At 32.0% G+C, this 21185-nt stretch overlaps 2 protein-coding genes across 3 annotated transcripts; both read right to left on the reverse strand.

Annotated features, from left to right (window-relative positions):
• Window positions 1-4936: 4936 nt before the first annotated feature.
• On the reverse strand, window positions 4937-7994 carry LOC112751459 (actin-1). Its single transcript, XM_025800610.3, has 5 exons — window positions 7603-7994; window positions 6820-6895; window positions 6229-6622; window positions 5376-5989; window positions 4937-5278 (listed from the first exon to the last, which is right to left on the reverse strand). Exons 2-5 carry the CDS (start codon window positions 6877-6879, stop codon window positions 5213-5215), a joined length of 1134 nt encoding a protein of 377 aa, XP_025656395.1. The 5' UTR covers window positions 6880-6895; window positions 7603-7994; the 3' UTR covers window positions 4937-5212.
• Window positions 7995-10299: 2305 nt separating this feature from the next.
• On the reverse strand, window positions 10300-13072 carry LOC112751460 (uncharacterized). Of its 2 annotated transcripts, none has more exons than XM_025800611.2 (4): window positions 12412-13072; window positions 12151-12220; window positions 11919-12014; window positions 10300-10590 (listed from the first exon to the last, which is right to left on the reverse strand). In XM_025800611.2, exons 1-4 carry the CDS (start codon window positions 12676-12678, stop codon window positions 10514-10516), a joined length of 510 nt encoding a protein of 169 aa, XP_025656396.2. In that variant the 5' UTR covers window positions 12679-13072; the 3' UTR covers window positions 10300-10513. The 2 variants fall into 2 exon arrangements, with proteins under 2 accessions (XP_025656396.2, XP_029148475.2); XM_029292642.2 differs by having other exon boundaries at window positions 10300-11037; window positions 12412-12807.
• Window positions 13073-21185: the final 8113 nt, after the last annotated feature.

Here is a 21185-nt window from a genome sequence, read left to right on the forward strand (position 1 = left end):
CATAGTTTAATTTATTGGAGCCAATAAGAAGAACCAACAAAAAAGTAACAAAGTAGTAAAATATTATTCTTCATAAATCATAATTGCTCTATTTGTCTGTGTCTTTCAGAATATCAATCTCTCTTATAAGTAACCCTATGAAGAGGCTTTTCAGAGATCTATGTAGGAGATCCGTATAATTTTGTTTGTAATTTCATAAATCATATCACAATAACCTATATATAGAAGTCTATTATTATGCATGTAAAGACCAGTACAAATAAATCGCTTCATGTGACATGCAATGGACAATTATTGTACATAATTAAGTTGCTAACTTAGCTTTTCTATTTAATTTATATATAATATCATAAGGAAAAGTTAAATTACAATCAATTTGCTAAGTAACTAACAAGAATTTAGCCAATAACAAGTAAACAAATATTTTTAAATTATACTTTATATTAACTAATTATTATTAATTAGTAATTATTTAAATTTTATTTTTTTTAAAATACAAAATTAATAATTATTAATTACATTTATTTAAATTTAATTGATTAAGAGTTGTTTACCTATACTTTTTTAATTACAATAAATTAAATAGAACATTAAGAAAGAAAGATATGTATATATAGGTATTGAGAGAAGATTAATCATTGGTTTCGGTAATGAATATTATTGTGGTTTGTTTCATACATGACCTAAAAGTGTTTAAGCTAATTACAAGGACTTGATTGGCACAATAAATTGGTTTAAAAATGAATTTTAATTTTTGGCAAAATGTAAAAAAAAAAAATGAATATCTAAGAACCATTTCCCAAATTAAATAGCTCCACCAATAAAACTAATTATTCAGAGGCCCCGCCAATTAGTTCTCCAAACAATGCAAGTTGAAGATAATTTTAGAACAAGCTTCCATAAATTTAGGCTTTATTTGATATTGGAATGACGTAGCTATCATCAGCCAACATCACACACATCCCTAGCTACAAAATTTGATATCACTTTTATTAATTATTTATTTATTTTGTTAATAAGAGGCTTTGTGTATTTTGAATCTGGTGTATAAATAATCATTTCATATCTTTTTGAAATAAACAACTATATTATCCTCTACCTTTTTATATATTCTTTGCACAGTCAATAATCAACTAACGCGCCGCTATATATACCTAATAATTATAATTTCCAGTTAATTGGTTACTATACCTTTTTACTAAATATATATTTGATAAAACTTAATTAGTTATTATTTACTCAAGTGTAAGAAAAATCCTAATTTTGATATATTATGTATAAAATATTTTATATAATCATCTAATTAAAATTACATTTTAATAATTATTCATACGATGAATATTAAAATTGAAATAATTATATTTTTAATGACATAACACAATAAATAATTTGTACATTAATGGTGTATAAAACTTTGAAGATAATAGATAATTAAATTAAATACATTTATTATATAACAATATTTAACTAGATATTTATGTAACAACTTTTTATTAAGAGTAAACATGAATTAAATATAATTTCATATACAGGTGTTGCATTATTGCATAATTATAAAGATAGGACGCATGCTTGCTTTATTGATATAACAAATGCCAAAAGGTTGGGATATATGAATCACTATGATAAGGATCAGCGCCCCTTAGGGTTTAAAATGGACCAAATTAAAGGCTTATCATTACCATTATTGTAAAAAAAGAAGCTTCTCCTATAAAGGAGTTAAAGTGGTTTTTTTTTTTAAGACCCTTGATACAAAGGTAACAATTTAAAGTTTTGGAAGAGTTTTAAGTGTACTGAAAATACCGGTGTTCTAGTTGTTTTAATCGTTGATCTGAATTATAAAAAATATATATAATATATATTAATTGAAATCAACGGTTAAAATAACTGGAACACCGGTGTTTTTCGGTACATTTGAATTTTTCGTAAAGTTTTAAACTATACAACTTAGATTTCACTATTCATCTTTTAAGATCCTTATTAATTTTTTAATGTTATAGCTACATTGTCAACTCTATATTCTTTCTGAATTATTAACAAGATGTGTTTATTTATGAAATTCACCGCCCAAAAGAAAAAAGAAAAGATAAATCATATGTAATACTTTCAACTATGTGTGTATGGAAAGTGTCTAAATTTAGAATATACTCCTTTTTTCAGTTTAGAAGATTTAATTTAACTACTAAAAGAAAATAAATTTTAAACAATTTAAACCAACAAAAACTTTATGGTATGTTTTATTTTCTTTTACAATACATGGTGAAAACTGAGAATATATCAAAGGAAAAACTTCAAATTAAACACAATAATAAAATATACCATCAGAATTCGGCTGTGAATTATTGAACCATAAACATGTTGTGTATAAAGGTGGGGCATACAGTGTCCTTTTTAACCAAAGAATTTATTTCAATTTAGTCATCACTTTCGGTTTGTTTCCATTTGCAATCTGAATAATTGATTAAACATTAAAAGTTACTATAGGTCCCCACGAACGATACCTAGTGCCAACTTTGGCCCGTAATAATTTGTTATAAAAAAAAGAACTTACTTAAAAAACTGAGAATCCATGAAAATAAGGGGAAAAAACTAGATACACATGAAAAGTTAAATACTTAATTAACACGTATCAAAATTATTAAGTAGCTCCGTCCTTTATATTACACCACGAATAAGATATTAATAGATTACGTATTAATGTCATTATTTAGATCATTGAACAATTAACATGGCAAATACAGTAATGTGTTAGTACTTAGTAGTCACCTAAACTTTTTCTAAAGCCTATAAATTAAGGTAGATGAAAATGTGACATTTTAATTTGGTGGAAACTCAAGTGCAGTCAACTTCACGTGAAGTTGATAACTGAGGGCCATTAGATGATTTGACTGATTTGATTAAATTTTCATCTAATGGCTCTCAACTATCAACTTCACCTGAAGTCGACTGCACTTGAATTTTTACCTTTTAATTTAAATTTGACCATTTCAAAAACGATGCTTCACATATTATTTTTTTAATTAACTTAACAAAAGTATCCCATCTAAAATTCGTTAAACCATTTTATGCAAGTGTCTCAAAATTAAATGTTACCTTGCAACCACTCTAGATTTTTCCCAAGCAGAAATTAATTGGGCCTGGCAATTAAAGAGCTACCCTATTGGATCATAATAATAATAATTCAAAATACCAATAGCATTAAACGGGCTTCATAAGAAACAAAAAAAAAGTTTTTTGCATTTTGAAAAAACAAAACTTGTGGGCAAATAAGCAACCCAAACAGCCCAAATCCACTATTTTCCCAGAATGCTTCATCCATGTGAACAAGAATTTGATTTCCTAATTTTCCCAAAACAATTTGTCTTCTCTGAATACAGAATAAGTGAATATAATCCATTATAAGTAGTAGTCATTAGTATATAAGATTCTTCAATGTAGCAATCCTATGCAACTAATCAACGAATTTGAAAAATAAATGGAAAATGGGTGTTATGAGATTGAGAGCATCACCATTATGCATGCGGTCCCCAACACTTGTTTTAATGGGGGCATTTCCATGGTTGCACATGCTATTCCATGCTCACCTATCTTTATCTATTCATATTAACATTTTAGGAACTACTCATTTGATGTTACCTATTCTTTTTTCTAAAAATATTTACATTAATGGCAATAAAGTTTGAAACCTAAAAGAGCCCATGTGTATTGGAGTACTGATCAATCAAGTTTAAAATATGTGATACATAGTATCCACCCAAAAAAAATTTGAAAAGCTTGGTAAGGAATAGATTTGAATCTCATAAGGAGATAAATTTGATTCTCACCTTGTCATACAAATCATTTTGATAGATGATTAGTAAGTACATAAAAAAAAGTATATTCTAATTCTGGTAGGATGATCGGCGTTAAATTTATCTAAATTTTTTAATATAAAAAATAAAATCATACATAATTGTTTTATTTGGATATACATAGCTTTATTCTTTTTTTTTTTTTTTACTGGTGTTGTTCTAATTTCTTTTTCCTTCCTTTTGAATTAATGAAGCTAGAGAATCTACTTAACAGAATTCTATCACGCAGGTTCTCTGGCTTCATTATGAATGACACAGTAATGTGTTTTTTTAAGGCCCTTTAATGTGTTGTATCCTTCCAGAAACTTGAGAAGTGCTTGAAAATTGGAGGGCATAGATCTTTGTCAATCTCCTTTTTCTTTCTCTTTGTATTATTTGGTATTCAACCTTACTCCACTAGTAAGTAGCAACTGAGTAGGAGTGTAGTCTCAGTTACTCATATTTGCTTCTGTTGGTGTTCATAATGTGCTACGTGAAGCAATCGTGTAATAAAGACTTGGCGTAGCAAATAAGGATAATGGTTAGTTGGTATGACTAGCCCAAAAAAATTGGATGATCCTTTCTTGCATAGGCTTCCCCCTCAAGCTCTTAAAGGAAACTATTGAGTATATTGTATATGGCAGTAAATGGGTAATCAACCTCTCAAATTTTATTTCAACATCTATGTTTTCATAGTAACTTGTCATTTAAATAATAAATGTGCATGGAGGCTGTTTTAAGCAAATCAAAATTGAAACAGTTTGCCACTTCTTCTGGTCATTAAATCAGCTCATATTTCTCTGTATGTTATCTGAGTTAATATCTATATACTTTAATCTATTTTTATTTTTGGGTAGGGATAGTTTAATTCAAATTATTTGCCAGATTTACTTCCCTTGGAAACTAGGTATAAACATATACGGCAAGCATTTCAAGAAGTCATTGTATAATTCAAATCTTTGTTTCCATTTTGAACTTTCTTAATTTGTGCATTGATCACAGAAGAAATGATATCAAACTTAGCCCTAATAGCCATTTGCCATTAGCCAAGCGCCTTTGCTTGCCAAGAGAGAAAAATACGAAACTCAAAAAGGAGGAGGATATAATTTAAGCATTAAGAGGGCACGCAAGCTTTAGTTCATTGGATACTGGATAGTCTCAGCTAACCTCATACGCATAATGAATGTCAAAAAAGAACTTATCAAATATATAACAGTACTTAAAAAGAATTGGACCATTTTGAAAATCAACTCCTCGCCTTCTCCAAATCCACTCCAGAGAATAACATGAACGGATAACAAAAGCTAGAATATAAAAAAGGGTTACAAAGCGGCACTTCTTCCTGAGGAACAAGACAGCAGTCTCTCTCTTCCTTCAACATCTTAGAAGCACTTTCTATGAACAATTGATGGTCCAGATTCATCATACTCAGCCTTTGCAATCCACATCTGCAATCAAAAGGAAAATTTTCACTTTTCAGCAATCCTACACATCAATGGCATATATCTCGAAGGGAAAAATGAAGAACCAAAGAACAGGACAAACCTGCTGGAAGGTGCTGAGGGATGCCAAGATGGAACCACCGATCCAGACACTGTATTTCCTCTCGGGTGGTGCTACCACCTTGATCTTCATGCTGCTGGGAGCTAATGCGGAGATTTCCTTGCTCATCCTGTCAGCAATGCCAGGGAACATGGTTGTACCACCAGAAAGGACAATGTTACCATACAAGTCCTTCCTTATGTCGACATCACACTTCATGATGGAGTTGTATGTTGTCTCATGAATACCCGCTGCTTCCATACCCACCATGGATGGTTGGAACAAGACCTCTGGACACCTGAAACGCTCAGCGCCAATGGTGATGACCTGTCCATCAGGCAACTCGTAGCTCTTCTCCACTGCAGAGCTGGTCTTGGCTGTCTCCAGCTCTTGCTCATAGTCAAGGGCAATGTAAGCCAGCTTTTCCTTCATATCTCTCACAATTTCACGCTCTGCTGAGGTGGTGAATGAGTAACCACGCTCAGTCAGAATCTTCATCAAGAAATCAGTCAGGTCACGACCGGCCAAATCTAGACGAAGGATAGCATGTGGGAGGGCATAACCCTCATAGATGGGGACTGTGTGGCTGACACCATCACCAGAATCCAACACAATACCTGCAAAAAGAAGGAAAACAAATCATTTATGGAACAATGTATATATCCACAATAGAGATGCACCTCTTGGTTGAGGAAGAAATTTATAGTTTTAAACAATTTTCTATGACCAAGTTTATCCCATGGTAGGTGCATGTTGTCATATCATGTCACAATCTCAGCTCTGCAAATATGCTCAAAAGTCAAAATACAACAACCCAACCCAAATCATAACCGAACAATTTTCAAGAATTGCTTACCAGTTGTACGACCACTAGCATACAGTGAAAGAACAGCCTGAATGGCAACATACATAGCAGGGGCATTAAAAGTCTCAAACATGATCTGGGTCATCTTTTCACGATTTGCCTTGGGGTTAAGAGGAGCCTCAGTCAACAGAACTGGATGCTCTTCGGGGGCCACACGAAGCTCGTTGTAGAAGGTATGATGCCAAATCTTCTCCATATCATCCCAATTGCTAACAATACCGTGCTCAATTGGATACTTGAGAGTCAAAATACCTCTCTTGGATTGAGCTTCATCACCAACATAAGCATCTTTTTGGCCCATGCCAACCATCACACCAGTGTGACGGGGACGACCAACAATACTGGGAAACACAGCACGTGGGGCATCATCTCCAGCAAACCCTGCCTGAAAACAGATACATTTGCAAATCCATTCTCTCATTCTTATCTCGGATTAACCATAGCAATGTTAATGCCCCCAAAAAAGAGCTACTTGAAAAACATTATGAAAAATAGATCCATCTTGTTTGGATTTCAAAAATTCTATCAGCTTTTGATTACAAAATAAGCTAATCCAAACGCACAATTTTATCTATATCGTACCTTAACCATTCCAGTTCCATTGTCACAAACAAGAGGTTGAATATCCTCGGCTTCTGCCATCTTTTAATGATATATGCTGCATAAATAACCAACATTCATCAACACAAATGCACCATTTCTACAAACAAAGTTAGCATCTGGGAAAAGCTAATGCATGAGTGATCTATCAACCAATAATGCATTTATCCTTCTTTTTCATTTGAATAAATTAAATTAAATTAAAATAATAAGAATGCATGAGTGATCGATCATCCAATTACACATTTCCCCTTTCGTATTTCACTGAATCATTTTTTTTTTTCAAAAAAAGAAACAAAATCAACATAGAAGACATCAATTACTCACTCCCGAATTAAGACAAATCAGATACAGTTATCGAGATATTGATTTCAAAAAATATCCACAAAATAATTAATAATATGTAAATCAGGTCCAATTTCAATTTTCATTCAGTTCTTCTAATGCATAGTCACATTATTCCAAACGCAGAGAATGCGATCCTCGATTTCGAGCTACAAATCAACCTAGAAAGATGACGCAATGCAATCTAACATGACAGATCTAGTCACATCCAGAACAAATCTAAACAACTATGACCTAATTAACCAATCCAAATCCAAATCTGAAAACGTAGATTCACGCACATTGCACTAAAAATGCTAAACGAACAGATAAAAACACCGAATGCTGATTCACGAAAACGACAACGGTTTTTCCGATGGATTGAAATGACAAAACGATGAGACATGAAATCAGATTCAGAGCAGAGAGATCGATGATTACCTTTTGGAAATGCGGAGGGAAGAGAAGAGAGCGAGAGAGCGAACGTGAGAGAGAGAAAGAGAGAGTCTCTGAGTGAGCCTAAACACACAACACAATTGAATATAACAAGCTTCACAGTGAATCTGGACCGTTGGATTTCATCTTGTCATTTTTTTCCCCTTTATTTAAATTTAGTGAGAAATTTTGAGAAATTAACGGAGGAACAACACAATACAACTCTTTTCTCCCTCATTTTTTTTATTCTTATTTTTAATATAATTTAGTTTTCATTTGCTCCCTAACTAATATGCTCCAATTCTAAAAGAGAAGAGAAATTAACGGTGCTTCCAATATTAAATAATGGATAACGTTAATTTCAGTTTTCAGATAGTAATTTTGTTATTTTCCTTTTTTACAAAATCCAAATGCAACTCGCTTTCACTAAAATGATACCCATCCCCAAGCTATTCTTACTCTCCAATGTCCAAAAAAGAAAGGACATAAAAAAGATATATGAAAGCATCTCACCTTGTAGGCTGTTTTTTTAATATGGAAATTAATATTTTATTATTTTCGATTATAAAAAAAATGGTGTATTTTAATTTAATACGAAAATAATTACAAATTGGGAGTCAAATTTGTATTTTAAAAATTTTACAAAATTAAAATTCACACCTTTGATTTTGTGTTACTTTACAAATCGGAGGAATAAATTTTGTGTTTTAAAAATTAAAAAAAAATAAACTTTACAAATTAGAAGATCAGATTTGTGATCTCTATATGAAAAAAAACACATTAAATTTCACACATTATTAAAAATATTACTATAAATTCAATATCAAAATTAAAAACTCCACATTCTATCTTTCTTTTTTTAGCAACAAAAATAATATATATATATATATATATATATATATAATTTTTTTTGGTATTTTTTAATTTTACAGGTTAAAAATTAATCTATTACGAGTCTGAATTTTATTTAAGAGTTTATTGATGACTAATAAATTATTGTATATATGAGGAGATTCAAAGTCCGAATATTTATTTAAGCAAGTGAACTAACTAACTATTTGACAGTAATTTTAATTTATAATTTTTTTGAAGTTTTTTTTTGGTAGAATTGTTTCCTCTAATTATGGAGTGGGGAGCACCAAAGATTCTAGAGACATGGTGACTTTAGCCTTTTGGGATATGCAAAAACCTTAGCTTTTTTGTGTATTGATTCAGCTTTAAATTTAATATCATGCAACTTTACAATAAAAATGTGTTAGCTACAGGACCCCACATTGAGCAACCACAATAGTTGTATACCACTCTGTCAAAAGGGCATTGTAATGTGAGATTTAAAGAGTTGCCAGCCAAGGATTGAAAGAGAGAGGAAGCTAAATTATGTGACCCATTTGAGTTTTGAGACTAGTTGATCTTACAATGGCAGGCTTTAGGTACAATTACAATGTGAGTAACCATGATTTTTATTGGAGATTATGATATGCCACACTCCAAAAGTGCTCTCAAGTTTTAGCTTCTAAAACTAAAAAGTGAACCAAACTTTGGCATGTGCCACTGGAAAGTGTGATTAATAAAATGGTCCAAGTTTATACATGCTCTCACATGATAAAATTACATCATTTAAATGAGTGGGAGATAAAATCATAAGTCAATACATCACCATAAATCTAAGCTTGCTATGGTCCGTTGCTCAATAGAAGTTGACTAAAGCCAATGTTCACAATCGTTTTCTTCAGAGTAAATGTTTTGCACCACCTTGTGGTTGTGAATACTTGATGTTTTTAGCCACAAAATCTGATGTTTAGAAAAGGTCCTTACCATTTATTACAGTAAAACCAAAAACCTAAATATTCTCTTATTTTTATTTCAATTGCTTAAAAAGCTGAAATGTTAAGGGTGTTGAGAATACAGATATTTGTCCACCAATGCATATTCTGCACCAGATTTTCATTCATGTAACTACTACCTTGTTTTCCTCAAGCACATGATTTCCATTTTTTTCTACAGATCAACATTCCACAAAGAACTCTTGTCCTCCAAAAGAGTATTATGTACGAAAAATATGTGTTGGATTTCAACTTTCACGTGATACAGGAAAATAAATTGATGACGGGATTTTTTGGTCAACGTATTGATGATGGCAATTTTTGGTCAACGTGTTGATGTTGGGTTTTCTCATGTGAAAGCGAGACAAACCCAACAAATATTCAAGGCCCGTAATTCACTCTAAAGGGCCCTTATTCAATTAAAACTGGCATCTACATTATATAAATCCTATCCCCAAATCAAAGACCCCCCAAATTTAAAAGTTTAAATTATCATTAGATAGAGTCAAAAATAAAAAATATATATGCTAATTATTGACTTAAAAAATTTGATTTCTAATATTTTCCCATGTAAAATATAAACTATAAAGTAGACACGATTGAATTATTGCAAGGTTAGAAATATTTAATTTTCAATAACTAATTAAAAGAATTGAATTTAATTGATTTAATTTTAGTATGCTACAAGTATTATGGTTCAAATATTTAAATTTGGCTGTCACCAAAAAAAAAATTATTTAAATTTGGCATTCTCTCATTCATTTATATACATTTAAGCAAGGGTGCAGTAAAATGTACGAGCTAGAAATTTTGAAGGAAAAAGAAATCCATGAAATTTGATAACTCTTTCTTATAGGTTTAGACAGATCGACTCTTCTGATTTCCATAGGTCAATCCAGTGAAAATATATGAATATATATAGACCATATCAAAATTCAAGGATTGAAACATTTTACATCATTCTAACTTTGCCTCTTCTTGCACTAAACTACCATGGAAAAAAAAAAGGAAAGAAAAAGATGAAAGGGGGAAACAAAGGATAGAGAGAAAAAACAAGAGTAAGAAAAAAAAATAATATAAAATATTTTTCATGTCTATTCCACCATAGCATCAGCCGAAGTCTCGGCAGCAGCAGCAGCAGCAGACACATTAGATTTTCTTTTGTTCTTCCCTGCATGAAAGGCACCAGAGACATCAATTAAACATCACAAAGCAGACAATATGAAAAGACAAATTTGGTCAACAATTTGACAATTTTTTCTAGAATGTTTAAATACAACTGAACTACTATTCGCTACTACTCATAAATTGCCAAACTTCCCAGACCCCAGCACACTTAATTTAACATAGTCCAACAAAGTAATCACCAACTATTCTACATAGTTTGCAACGAGATACTACCATGTGATCAGGATAGAACACGTCACTTTGTTTATGCAGTTATGCAAGTGATTGATGAAAAATATTCATGATATTCACGACCACAACTCAAACGCGTAACAAGTACATAGTTATCAAAAATTCAAAACAGGTGCATTTTTTTGTTATTTCAACCTCACATATGATCAGGTATGCCTAGGGTATGCATTAGAATGAGCCAGCATGGGTCAGCTACCAGCTGCAAGGGAGGGGAAATTTACTCATGAGAGGAGGAGCTATCCTCCATCAAGGAATGACGGTAAAATTGGCATAAAAGAAACTTGTGAAGTCACCAAGTACCATAAGGCTTTTTTTGCCACAAAAAATACATTCAGCAAAATGAGAGTTAGATCCAAACAAATAGTGAATTGCATATGGGCTTCACCATTTTACTTTAACCCTTGATTTCAAACTCCTTTCACACCATGTACAAGAAGATTAAGAAGGATTGATCTCTGTTGAATTAAGTATTTATCACTAGGTAACAGCTATATTTGTTTGTAAAGGTACAACTTCAGGTACAACTACTTCCTATACATATAATTCCTACATTGTATCAAGCATCAAGGGGATGCATCAATACACCTATTGTGGGCACCTTATATCAACAATTTCAAGGGAGATAGATACTAAAAAAATGAACAATCTTGGTCCAAAAAAGAAATTGGTCCATGTGCATGCATATCTTTGTCCTCTACCATGGAAGTATGAAGCATTATAAAGGTGTGACGAAACCACGACACATTCATTGAGAAGACCTTTGAAGTTGGGACTAGTATTCTTGAGGTTTAGAAATTTGAGTTCATGAGCCGTGTAGTTATTCCTTTCATTGATAACTAGATGGGAATGATCAAGTTGAGATCAATCATGTTAGTATAAAACTTTAATTGTTTCTTGCTTGGTGTATGCATACAACACTGCAGCCTCTATCAAAACCTAAGAATGTTCACTTTGAGTTTTATGGAACTTGGAGCTTGTATGTTGTCACTATGTTATGCACTAAATTTTATATATTAGTGCCATTTGCATTCGGACTTTCGCAACATTCACATACGAAAATCAATAAGCATGAAAGCTAACCTTTGCCTTTGTGCTTCTTCAGTTGCTTAAGTTTCAAACTCTTCTTCAAGTGAAATTTTCCTGAAGTTTTACTAATAGTATCTTTGGCCTCCCCAGCTGGAAGGAAAATCAAACACAACATTTATTTACTATGCTAGCCAAAGTTATGCTACCAAAACAATGATCCAGTTAAAAATACACGTCCAAAACGAGAAGAAAAAAAAAACATTAATTTGAAGCCAAAAATCGATACCTGCTTCGGCAACTGCCATTTGCACATCTTCCATGCTCACCAAGCCTTTCTCCAAGGCTACCTTTTGCTCCTGAAGTTAATTCCAATGAACACATAAATCAATAATAATACAGTGATTACTCAACTTCAGATATTAGAAAAAACCACAAACAGAGTTTGTAACTGCTTAACTAACAATTATACAACAGAATAACTGACTAACGAACTCAGAATAACTAAATTCCGATGAGAGGGAGAGAACAGAGTAGAGAGTGTATATACTCGGCGCCATTGTTTGAAGAGCTTGCGCTTGCGCTTGCCGGAGAGGGAGGAGGGTTGGTCCTTGACCTTGAGCTTTCCGGTGACAGGGTCGCCGTGAATCTTCCTCTTCCTCTCGGCGATCGAGGCTCTCCTCTGCTTCTGCACCACATTGAACTTGGCCATCCTCTTGGATTCTTTCTCTTTCGCGGCCCAAACCCTAATTCCCTGCTCAGCTATCTTTCCACTCCATTTAACTATTTCCAATATTATAATAAATAATTTTATCATTTATTTATTATTGGATTTGTCTCTCCACATTTTTTTAAATAAGATTGTCTTTATTTTTGTGGAAAATAAACTAAAATTAAGACACAAAATGCTACAAATAATTAGCCAGTTTTAAGTGAATTTAGTAAGTAATCGTACCAATTGGACTATACCGGTAATACCTGGGTTTAACAGCTACACAATTATAATTTGGATAGAGTTCATACGTGCACAATAATTTTGGAACAACTATTTTAAACTTAAATGATTTTCACCACTTTAACTAACCAGCAAAATAGCTCATAAAACTGTTACTAAAAGTCATAAGACCAATCATCTATAAAAAGAGAAAGACTCAAAGTAAAGGGGTACGAGAGATAAGCTAATAACAAAAGCACTTTTGCAAGGTTCCATCGTTTATTTCAAGTAATTTCACTGACTTTATCGTCGGGGGGTTTCGTGTAGGTCCTTCCCCTGACGTCTTGATCGGTGAAAAAATTGACAAATTTCTGAAGCCAAGCAAACTTGTGCCCCGAATTTAAGTTACATGTCGACTGCATCATCAACTGGTGCAGAACATTTGGCGCCTACCGTGGGACCCAAAATTAAATAACCCCACATTCATCTCGACTGTTTTGTTAGACTATGGCCGACGATGCCACACCTCAACCACCACCCCCTACTCACGACAAACTAGTAGCCATGAACGCCGCACTTAAAGCCGAAGTCAAGAAAATGGCAGATCTGCTAGCCAAAAATGGCAAGGGTGGTACTGGAAATTCCAAGAATGAACTCTCGAATGATGTACGATCTCGGGATAATGACCCTCAGGAGGTCACCCTTCTGAAAGAAAAGCTGACGATCTCAAATCCTTTTTCAAAAGACATCGTAAAATTTCAGATGCCAAAGAACTTCGTACTACCTACTACGTTGAAGTCTTACGAGGAGTTCAGAGACCCTTGCATCCACCTTAAAAAATTCCAATCAATAATGTTTTTTAATGGTGCTTCTGATCCTATACTTTGTAGATTTTTCCCAACTTTTTTAGATGGTGCTGCATTACTTTGGTTTTCTAAGTTGCTTGCAGGTTCAATTTCATCTTTTGAGGAGTTAGCACGATCTCTCATCGACTATTTTACTGCCTCGAAAATATGTGTGCATGGGTCGGATTATCTTAGCACTATCAAACAAGGATAACATGAGAGTTTAAAAGACTACATGACTCGGTTTGCCAAAACAACTATGGAGATCACGGACCTCAATCCTGAGGTACATTTACACGCATTCACCTCCGCCCGAAAAAATTCCAAGAGACCATAGTCATGACTAAGCCGAAGACATTAGCAGAATTCAGAGAAAAAGCCTTGGGTCAGATGGAGATTGAAGATCTTCATGAAGCTCGGTGTACAGAAAGACAACAACCTTGCCGAGATGAAGAAAAGCTCCCCCGATTTCAGAACAACAAGGACCATAAAAAGCCTTTCAAGTTAACCCCCAAGTTCGATACCTACACCCAATTTAATACTAAAAGAGAAGACATTATCAAGGAGATACTTAACGCGAAGATCATCAAACCACCGACCAAGGCCAGAACGTACCAAGACCAAAAACATGTGGATAAATTCAAACATTGTGCTTTTCGTCAAAAGTTCTGTCACACAACTGACGAATGTGTCATCACCAAAGATCTCTTAGAAAGATTGGCAAGACAATGATTACTGGACAAATATGTAGACGGAAGTATACAGCAAGGACGTCCGAGAACAAACAACAACTCCCACAATTATACAACAGGCGTACAAGAGAAAACTGATTCCCCACCTCAAACAAGAGGGATAATAAATTGTATTTCAGGAGGATTCTCAGGTGGAGGGTTATCCAGTTCGGCAAGAAAAAGAACGTATCGAGCAATACTGGTGGTCGAAGGAATCCCATCCGAGGTGGCACTGAAGGCAGCAACGTCTACCATCTCTTTTAAACATTCAGATTATCAAGCAACTTTAGCTAATTTAGACGATCTAGTGGTGATTTTCATCCAGGCTCGAGACCTATTGGTAAGAAAAGTACTCCTTGATCCAAGTAGCAGCACCGACGTATTATTTTTTTTCCACCTTCAAAAATATAAAGCTGAGCGCGAAATCAATACAACCATCCCCCGGAGAACTGGTAGGATTCTCAGGGGAAAGGGTACCTATGATCGGTTACACCTGGATCAGAACAACACTAGATGAACCACCATTATCAAAAACAAAAGATGTTCAATTCTTAATCGTCGACTGTACCAGCTCATACAACATTATCTTGAGTAGACCTTCTTTAAATTTATTTGGTGTTATTGTATCTACTGTTCACTTGTGTGTTAAATTTTATGTGCAGAATAACCAGATAACAACTATTCATTCCGATAAAAAAAAAAGTCCAATCCTACTACAATATAAGTCTCAAGATTTTACACGCCAAAATTAAAAAGCGACCGACCTATATATAACATCACTGATATGCTCAAGCTAGTTGAGCTTGACCAAGATCTCCGAGAGAGACTAATTAACATTAGCCGATGAACTCGAAAAGGTAACCTTTAACAATGATAAACAAAAATTTACTTATAAAGGGCCATCTCTCCTTGTAGAAAACAAAGCACGGATCGTTAACATCCTCAAAGACAATATAGACTTTTTTGCATGGACTTCTACGGACATGCCTGGCATTGAGTATTTTCATCAAATATAATGAGTACTCTTGTGTATGACTATCATTATGAATGATTAGATTCGTTGAGTATTTTCATTAAATATATTTGCTTTACAAGACTAATATATATGTTTCCATCCAACTAACCAGCCATCGACACACCTAAACTAATTGAGTGTATAGTTGAACAAGTTTTATCCAAATCAAAATCAAATTTCCCTTTTCCAATATCTAGTTGAAAGAGAATCAATAGATGTCTATATCCAACTTCAATTATGGCCAAGCATTAAATAACATTAGTCACATAAATGAATAATTCCAATCGGACACATTATCTCTCTAAACGTGTAAAATTTATACAGAGATTCAAAGAAAGCTCAAAATTAAAGTATCATAAACAAACAAGGTTTAAGACTCGTGATCGAAGGTAAGATCAAAAGAAGGGAAAAGGAGATATGAACATATAGAATTGAATCGTTAAGTCTTCAATATTTTTTAGGTCTTTCTTTTTCTTCTTTTCTTTTTCTTTAATCATTAAGATGAGTCTTCCTCTAGTGTTTAAAAATAATCTAGACACCAGAAAACTTTACTCTCTCGTTTTCCCTTTATTTTTAGTGATAAACGACAGATTATTAGTTATACATAAAGTAATTAGAGTGAATTAACAATAACCTTTTTTCTTAAGATTATTTTTGTCTCTACGCTGCGTTTGTTTTTGTAAACAGGACAAGACATGACACTGAGACAGAGACATTGAGACAGAGACACTAAAAATTACTCTTTATGTATTGTGTTTGGATACAATGGACAAGACACTGATGTAATGTCTAGTATTCTGTTTGGATACATATAAACAAGACTAAAATATAATGTAAAATTACTAAAATAGGCCCATCTAATTTTAATTTTTATACCCACCTCTCACTGTCTCTGTCTCTGTGTTGCACTCCTTGGCTGCCACCCTAACTCTTCCTCTTCTCCACGACGTTGCCTGTTTCTTGCGCCGCTTCCAACTCGTTTTCCGTTAACAACACCTTCTTCCTCACCAATGTCAATTTTTCACTCTCTTTCTATATATTCATTTTGATTGTCGTTTTTGCTTCTTCAATTGTCGTTTTGTGTTTCTTGTTTCTTTCAGGATGCGTTCGAGAGACACCACATGGTCTTCATGGTTGGGACTTCCATTGCCTCCTTTGCCACTGTTTGGATCGGTCTCTTCATTTCTCAGTGCTTTCCATTCATATCATCTGATTTGATTATTTGATTGGGTTCAATGATGGTAAGATTGGTTAATTTCTTGTTTCAGGTATTCATTGCGCCATTTCCATGATGAAAAGGTTGAACAAAGGCTTGAATCAATTGAAAATGCTGTGAGTCTTTCTGTATCTCGTTTTTTTTTTCTTCTTAATTCTAATTCTTATTCTAATGCATATGTCTATTTCATATGTTTCTGTGTGGCAGATGAAACACAAGCATAATCTGGAACATTCCGAAATCAAAGACATTGTTGGTCCTGGAGGTCTCAGTGTTCCTACTTGTGCCGCCATTGCCGCTACCACCTTGATCATTGAGATTGTTCCTTATTTCTAGCACTTAATACCTGTGATCATGCTTTCTGTGGCGATTCTCCGATGTAGCTATTTAAGTCTTGTCAATTTGAATTCACAATAGTCCTTTTTGGTTTTTAATGATACGGTTATTCATTGAAGAACAAATGCACAATGGTGCTGTAGGGTATTGTAAAGTTAATTTGTAAGCTGAACTATCATTGCTGTTAAGATTTTGAATATATTGAAATTTAAAGGATTTGTAGTTTACAAACTTCCTATTTGAATTGCTATTGCTATTGCTTAGTCAAAACTGTGTTTGATACTGAAGATGCTACAACTAGGAGTATTGCTTTGAATAAGCCAGCCTTTAAAAAAAAAAAAAACAGAATAGCAATACAGATATGACAAACCACAGTCGAAATTTTGTACCATTATTTAATATTTATTCATATTCCTCATCCTTCATGAGATAATTGCTTAAGACACTTATTTTGTTGTTTTCATTATTACATTTATAATGCATTCTTTTTTTTTCCTATGTTGAGCAATGTTGCAAATTAAAGAAAAAGGTTTGTTTCATCAAATTTTATGTTATGGACAACACAAATCATTTCTTCTTGTTTCAAATTTATAATGGAAGAAATAAACATACTCCTTATGATATAGGTATTTGGCAAGTGCGTCTCAATTTTCCCTTCAGGATAATTATGATATAGGTATTCACACTTTTTTTAACTTTCTTGTTTAATTTAGTCAAAATGTGAAAGAAGAAAGTATCCTTGCCTTGCTTTGGAAGCATGGATTAGTATTCTCTTTAGTGGGACAAAAAAGCAACTAATAAAAACTCAATCTGCACTAACAAATCAATCTGCACTAATAAAAATCTGCATTAAAAAACTGCACTAATAACAACTCAAAGCAATAACAAATCAATCTCCATCTGCATCAACATTCTACACTATAAACTCAATGCAAAAAGGATACAAAATCCTAAATTCTGCACAAACATAAAGTCAAAATCTGCATTAAAAAACTGCACTAATAACAACTCAATGCAATAGCAAATCAATCTCCATCTGCATCAACATTCTACACTATAAACTCAATGCAAAAAGGATACAAAATCCTAAATTCTGCAAAAACATAAAGTCAAAATCTGCATTAAAAAACTGCAGTAATAACAACTCAATGCAATAACAAATCAATTTCCATCTGCATCAACATTCTACACTATAAACTCAATGCAAAAAGGATACAAAATCTTAAATTCTGCACAAACATAAAGTCAAATTCTGCATTAAAAAACTGCACTAATAACAACTCAATGCAATAACAAATCAATCTCCATCTGCATCAACATTCTACTCTATAAACTTAATGCAAAATTAAAACAAAATCCTAAATAACTTATATAATTAACACATTCTAAAAATTATCAGCAACAATAAACACAGCAGCCATAAGAGCAACAGCAACAAAACTCACTAATTATATTAATTTTTAGTTCAAACTAATAATAAGAGACAAATTCAATACAATTTTTTTATTCATTCTTTTATTATGAACATAATACATCAACATATTAAAATTCAAAATAATTTTTTCATTCATTCACACTATCATGGTAAACATTTGAGATTTTATCAAAGAAAAGAATGTAGCTCTTATTTTTATATAATTTTCAGATTGAAAAATCATAAAAAAATTAAAAACAAAAAAAATGAAAATAAAGCAGAACGAAATTCTTTTGAATAGAAAAAAAAAACAAAAATAAGAAGCAATAAGGAGAGATGCAAAGTAATACCTGGTTATGTGACCGATAAAGAGAAGAACAGTCTTCCAAGAATTGTAACAGGAACAAGTGGTAATTGGCTATTAGAAATATTGGTATTAGATTAACTGCACAAAAAAATCAATAAGAAAGAGATAAGAAGATGAAAAACCAGAAAAGAGAAGAAGATAAAAAAAACCAAGACAAGAATCGGAAACAAAAAAGAAGATACAGAATCATAAAGAAGAAGAAGAAGAAAGAGAGACAGAAACAGAGAACAAGAAGAAGATATTATTGTGAAAGAAGTGAAGGAAGAGGAAGAACAGAACGAAGTACAAAATCACGACAGAAAGAGCAAGAAGAAGATCAACAGTAGAAAGAGAGATCAAGACGAAGAGAGAGTACCTAGAAACGCCGGCAGAAAAGTTTAGGTTAGGTTTTTCACAAGAAGAAGATCAAGAGTAGAAGCAGAGAGCAAGAAGAAGAGAGAGTATTGGAAACGACGGCAGAAAGCTTAGGTTAGGTTTTTCACAAGATAATAAAAGGGGGTAATTGAGGAATAATGAAAAATTACTATGGGCAAAAAGGGAAAAAATTTTCATTAAAAATCCGTGTCCACCTTCTTATTTCCGTGTCCACCAGTGTCCTTCGTTTAAAAGTGGACACAAAAATGAAAAAAAGTGTCTCAGAGACACTGTGTTCACTGTCCATGTCTCTCTACCCAAACACGTTTTACATATGTATTGTCCATGTCTTTGTGTCCTGTCCACCATAAACAAACGCAGCCTAAAAGACATTCCAAAGGCACTTTAATATGCTTAGTAACAGAAATATCTTATATAAATGATAAGGATAGGTTTTTGGTGGCTAAAGTTATAGTGGCTAAGAGTAGTTAAGTTTTAATTGACCAATAAACATATGATATGTAGATAGTTAGGTGGAAGTTATTAATTAGAGTGATAGACCTTTATTGTTAGTGATTATTGCAGGACAAAAAAAATAAATAAACTGACCAAAATGATGTGTATATCATGTGGGCCTTTTTTTTGAAAAAAAAAATTGTTAGTATTTTTTGAGTGGATAATTCCAAAACTTTAATGGTTGGGCTTAGTGTGAAAATCTATTATAATATTGGATCAATAAAAGGTCATGAACTAGTTGGGTTGGTTTAGTGGTTAGTTCACTAGTCCGCTTAAGCAAGTGTTGGGGGTTCGAATCCCGCCTTGTGCATGCAGCAACCCATTGGCCAGCGGCAAACCCTTAAATGGAGTTCAATACCGCGACGGATTAGTCCTTGACCTGCCGGGTTGGGGGATATCGTGGGAAACCAAAAATAAATAAATAAATAAAATGTCATGAACTATTAATGATGAGAATAATCTAAAAAAAAAAAAAAGAACTAAATTATGTAATATTTATGTAAACTTTTACTATTAATATATTTATGGCATGAATTATATGAGAGTATAAATTTATAAAATATTAAAATTTTATAAAAAAAATATTTTTATTTTAAATAAAAATAACTATTAAACAGTATTGTTGAATAGTATTATTATTATTATTATTCTAGTTATTATTTATATTATTATTATTATTATTATTATTAAAAGAGAAATAATAATTTTACTAATGCTATGCCCTAATATTTTTAAAATCACATTGTATAAATCTGGTTAGATTTTTATATTTTTTTATTATAATTATTTGTTATTTTAAAATTTAAAATATAAAAAATTTATACTAAAATGTCATGTTAGAGAGTTATATATAAGTTACTTTTTTTCAAAAACAAAATTCATGGTTTAAATTTATAAATTTGTAGATATGCAATTTAACTTGAATTTCAGTCAAATACAAAATGTGAATTTTATTTTTTATTAATTTTTATTCTATTTTTATCTTTTATTGTAACACGTAAAAGACAATTGTGGTCTCAGCCATCTAAAAATTTTAAAGAACTATGTCTATATATGAGATATATGTCTAAGAAAATAAAAAATATTATGTAATTTAATAGTTTTATATGTATAAATTTTTTATTATGTAATAAGTTTATATCTTAATTATTTAGTTCCCTAATAATTTTTACTTAACTAATTTAATATTATACACTCAAATTTTTATACTTATCAAATTAGTTTTTATATATTTATTTCTATATCTATTTTTAAAAAAAATTGTTTGTTTTTTTAATAATAACATATTTAATTATATTATTATGTAAAATATTAGTAATGACTTATAGAATTATATTCTGATAATTATATTGTGTATCTTAGATGTTATTTTTTAAAAAAAATACTCAAATCTTAAGTAGAGATTAAAAAATTAGTTATAAAAAAGTGTCACCTAATAAATTGCTATATTTTCTATAGACATGGCAAATATTTTTAAATAGAGATTAAAAATTAGTCATAAAAAAGTGTCATCCTTCATTCATATCTTAAGAAAAGGATCTTGTTATGCATTTAAAGAATGAAAAATCCTACTGTGATAACACCAAAATTGTCATT

Source organism: Arachis hypogaea, chromosome 15 (assembly GCF_003086295.3).
Source record: "Arachis hypogaea cultivar Tifrunner chromosome 15, arahy.Tifrunner.gnm2.J5K5, whole genome shotgun sequence".
NCBI lineage: Eukaryota > Viridiplantae > Streptophyta > Magnoliopsida > Fabales > Fabaceae > Arachis > Arachis hypogaea.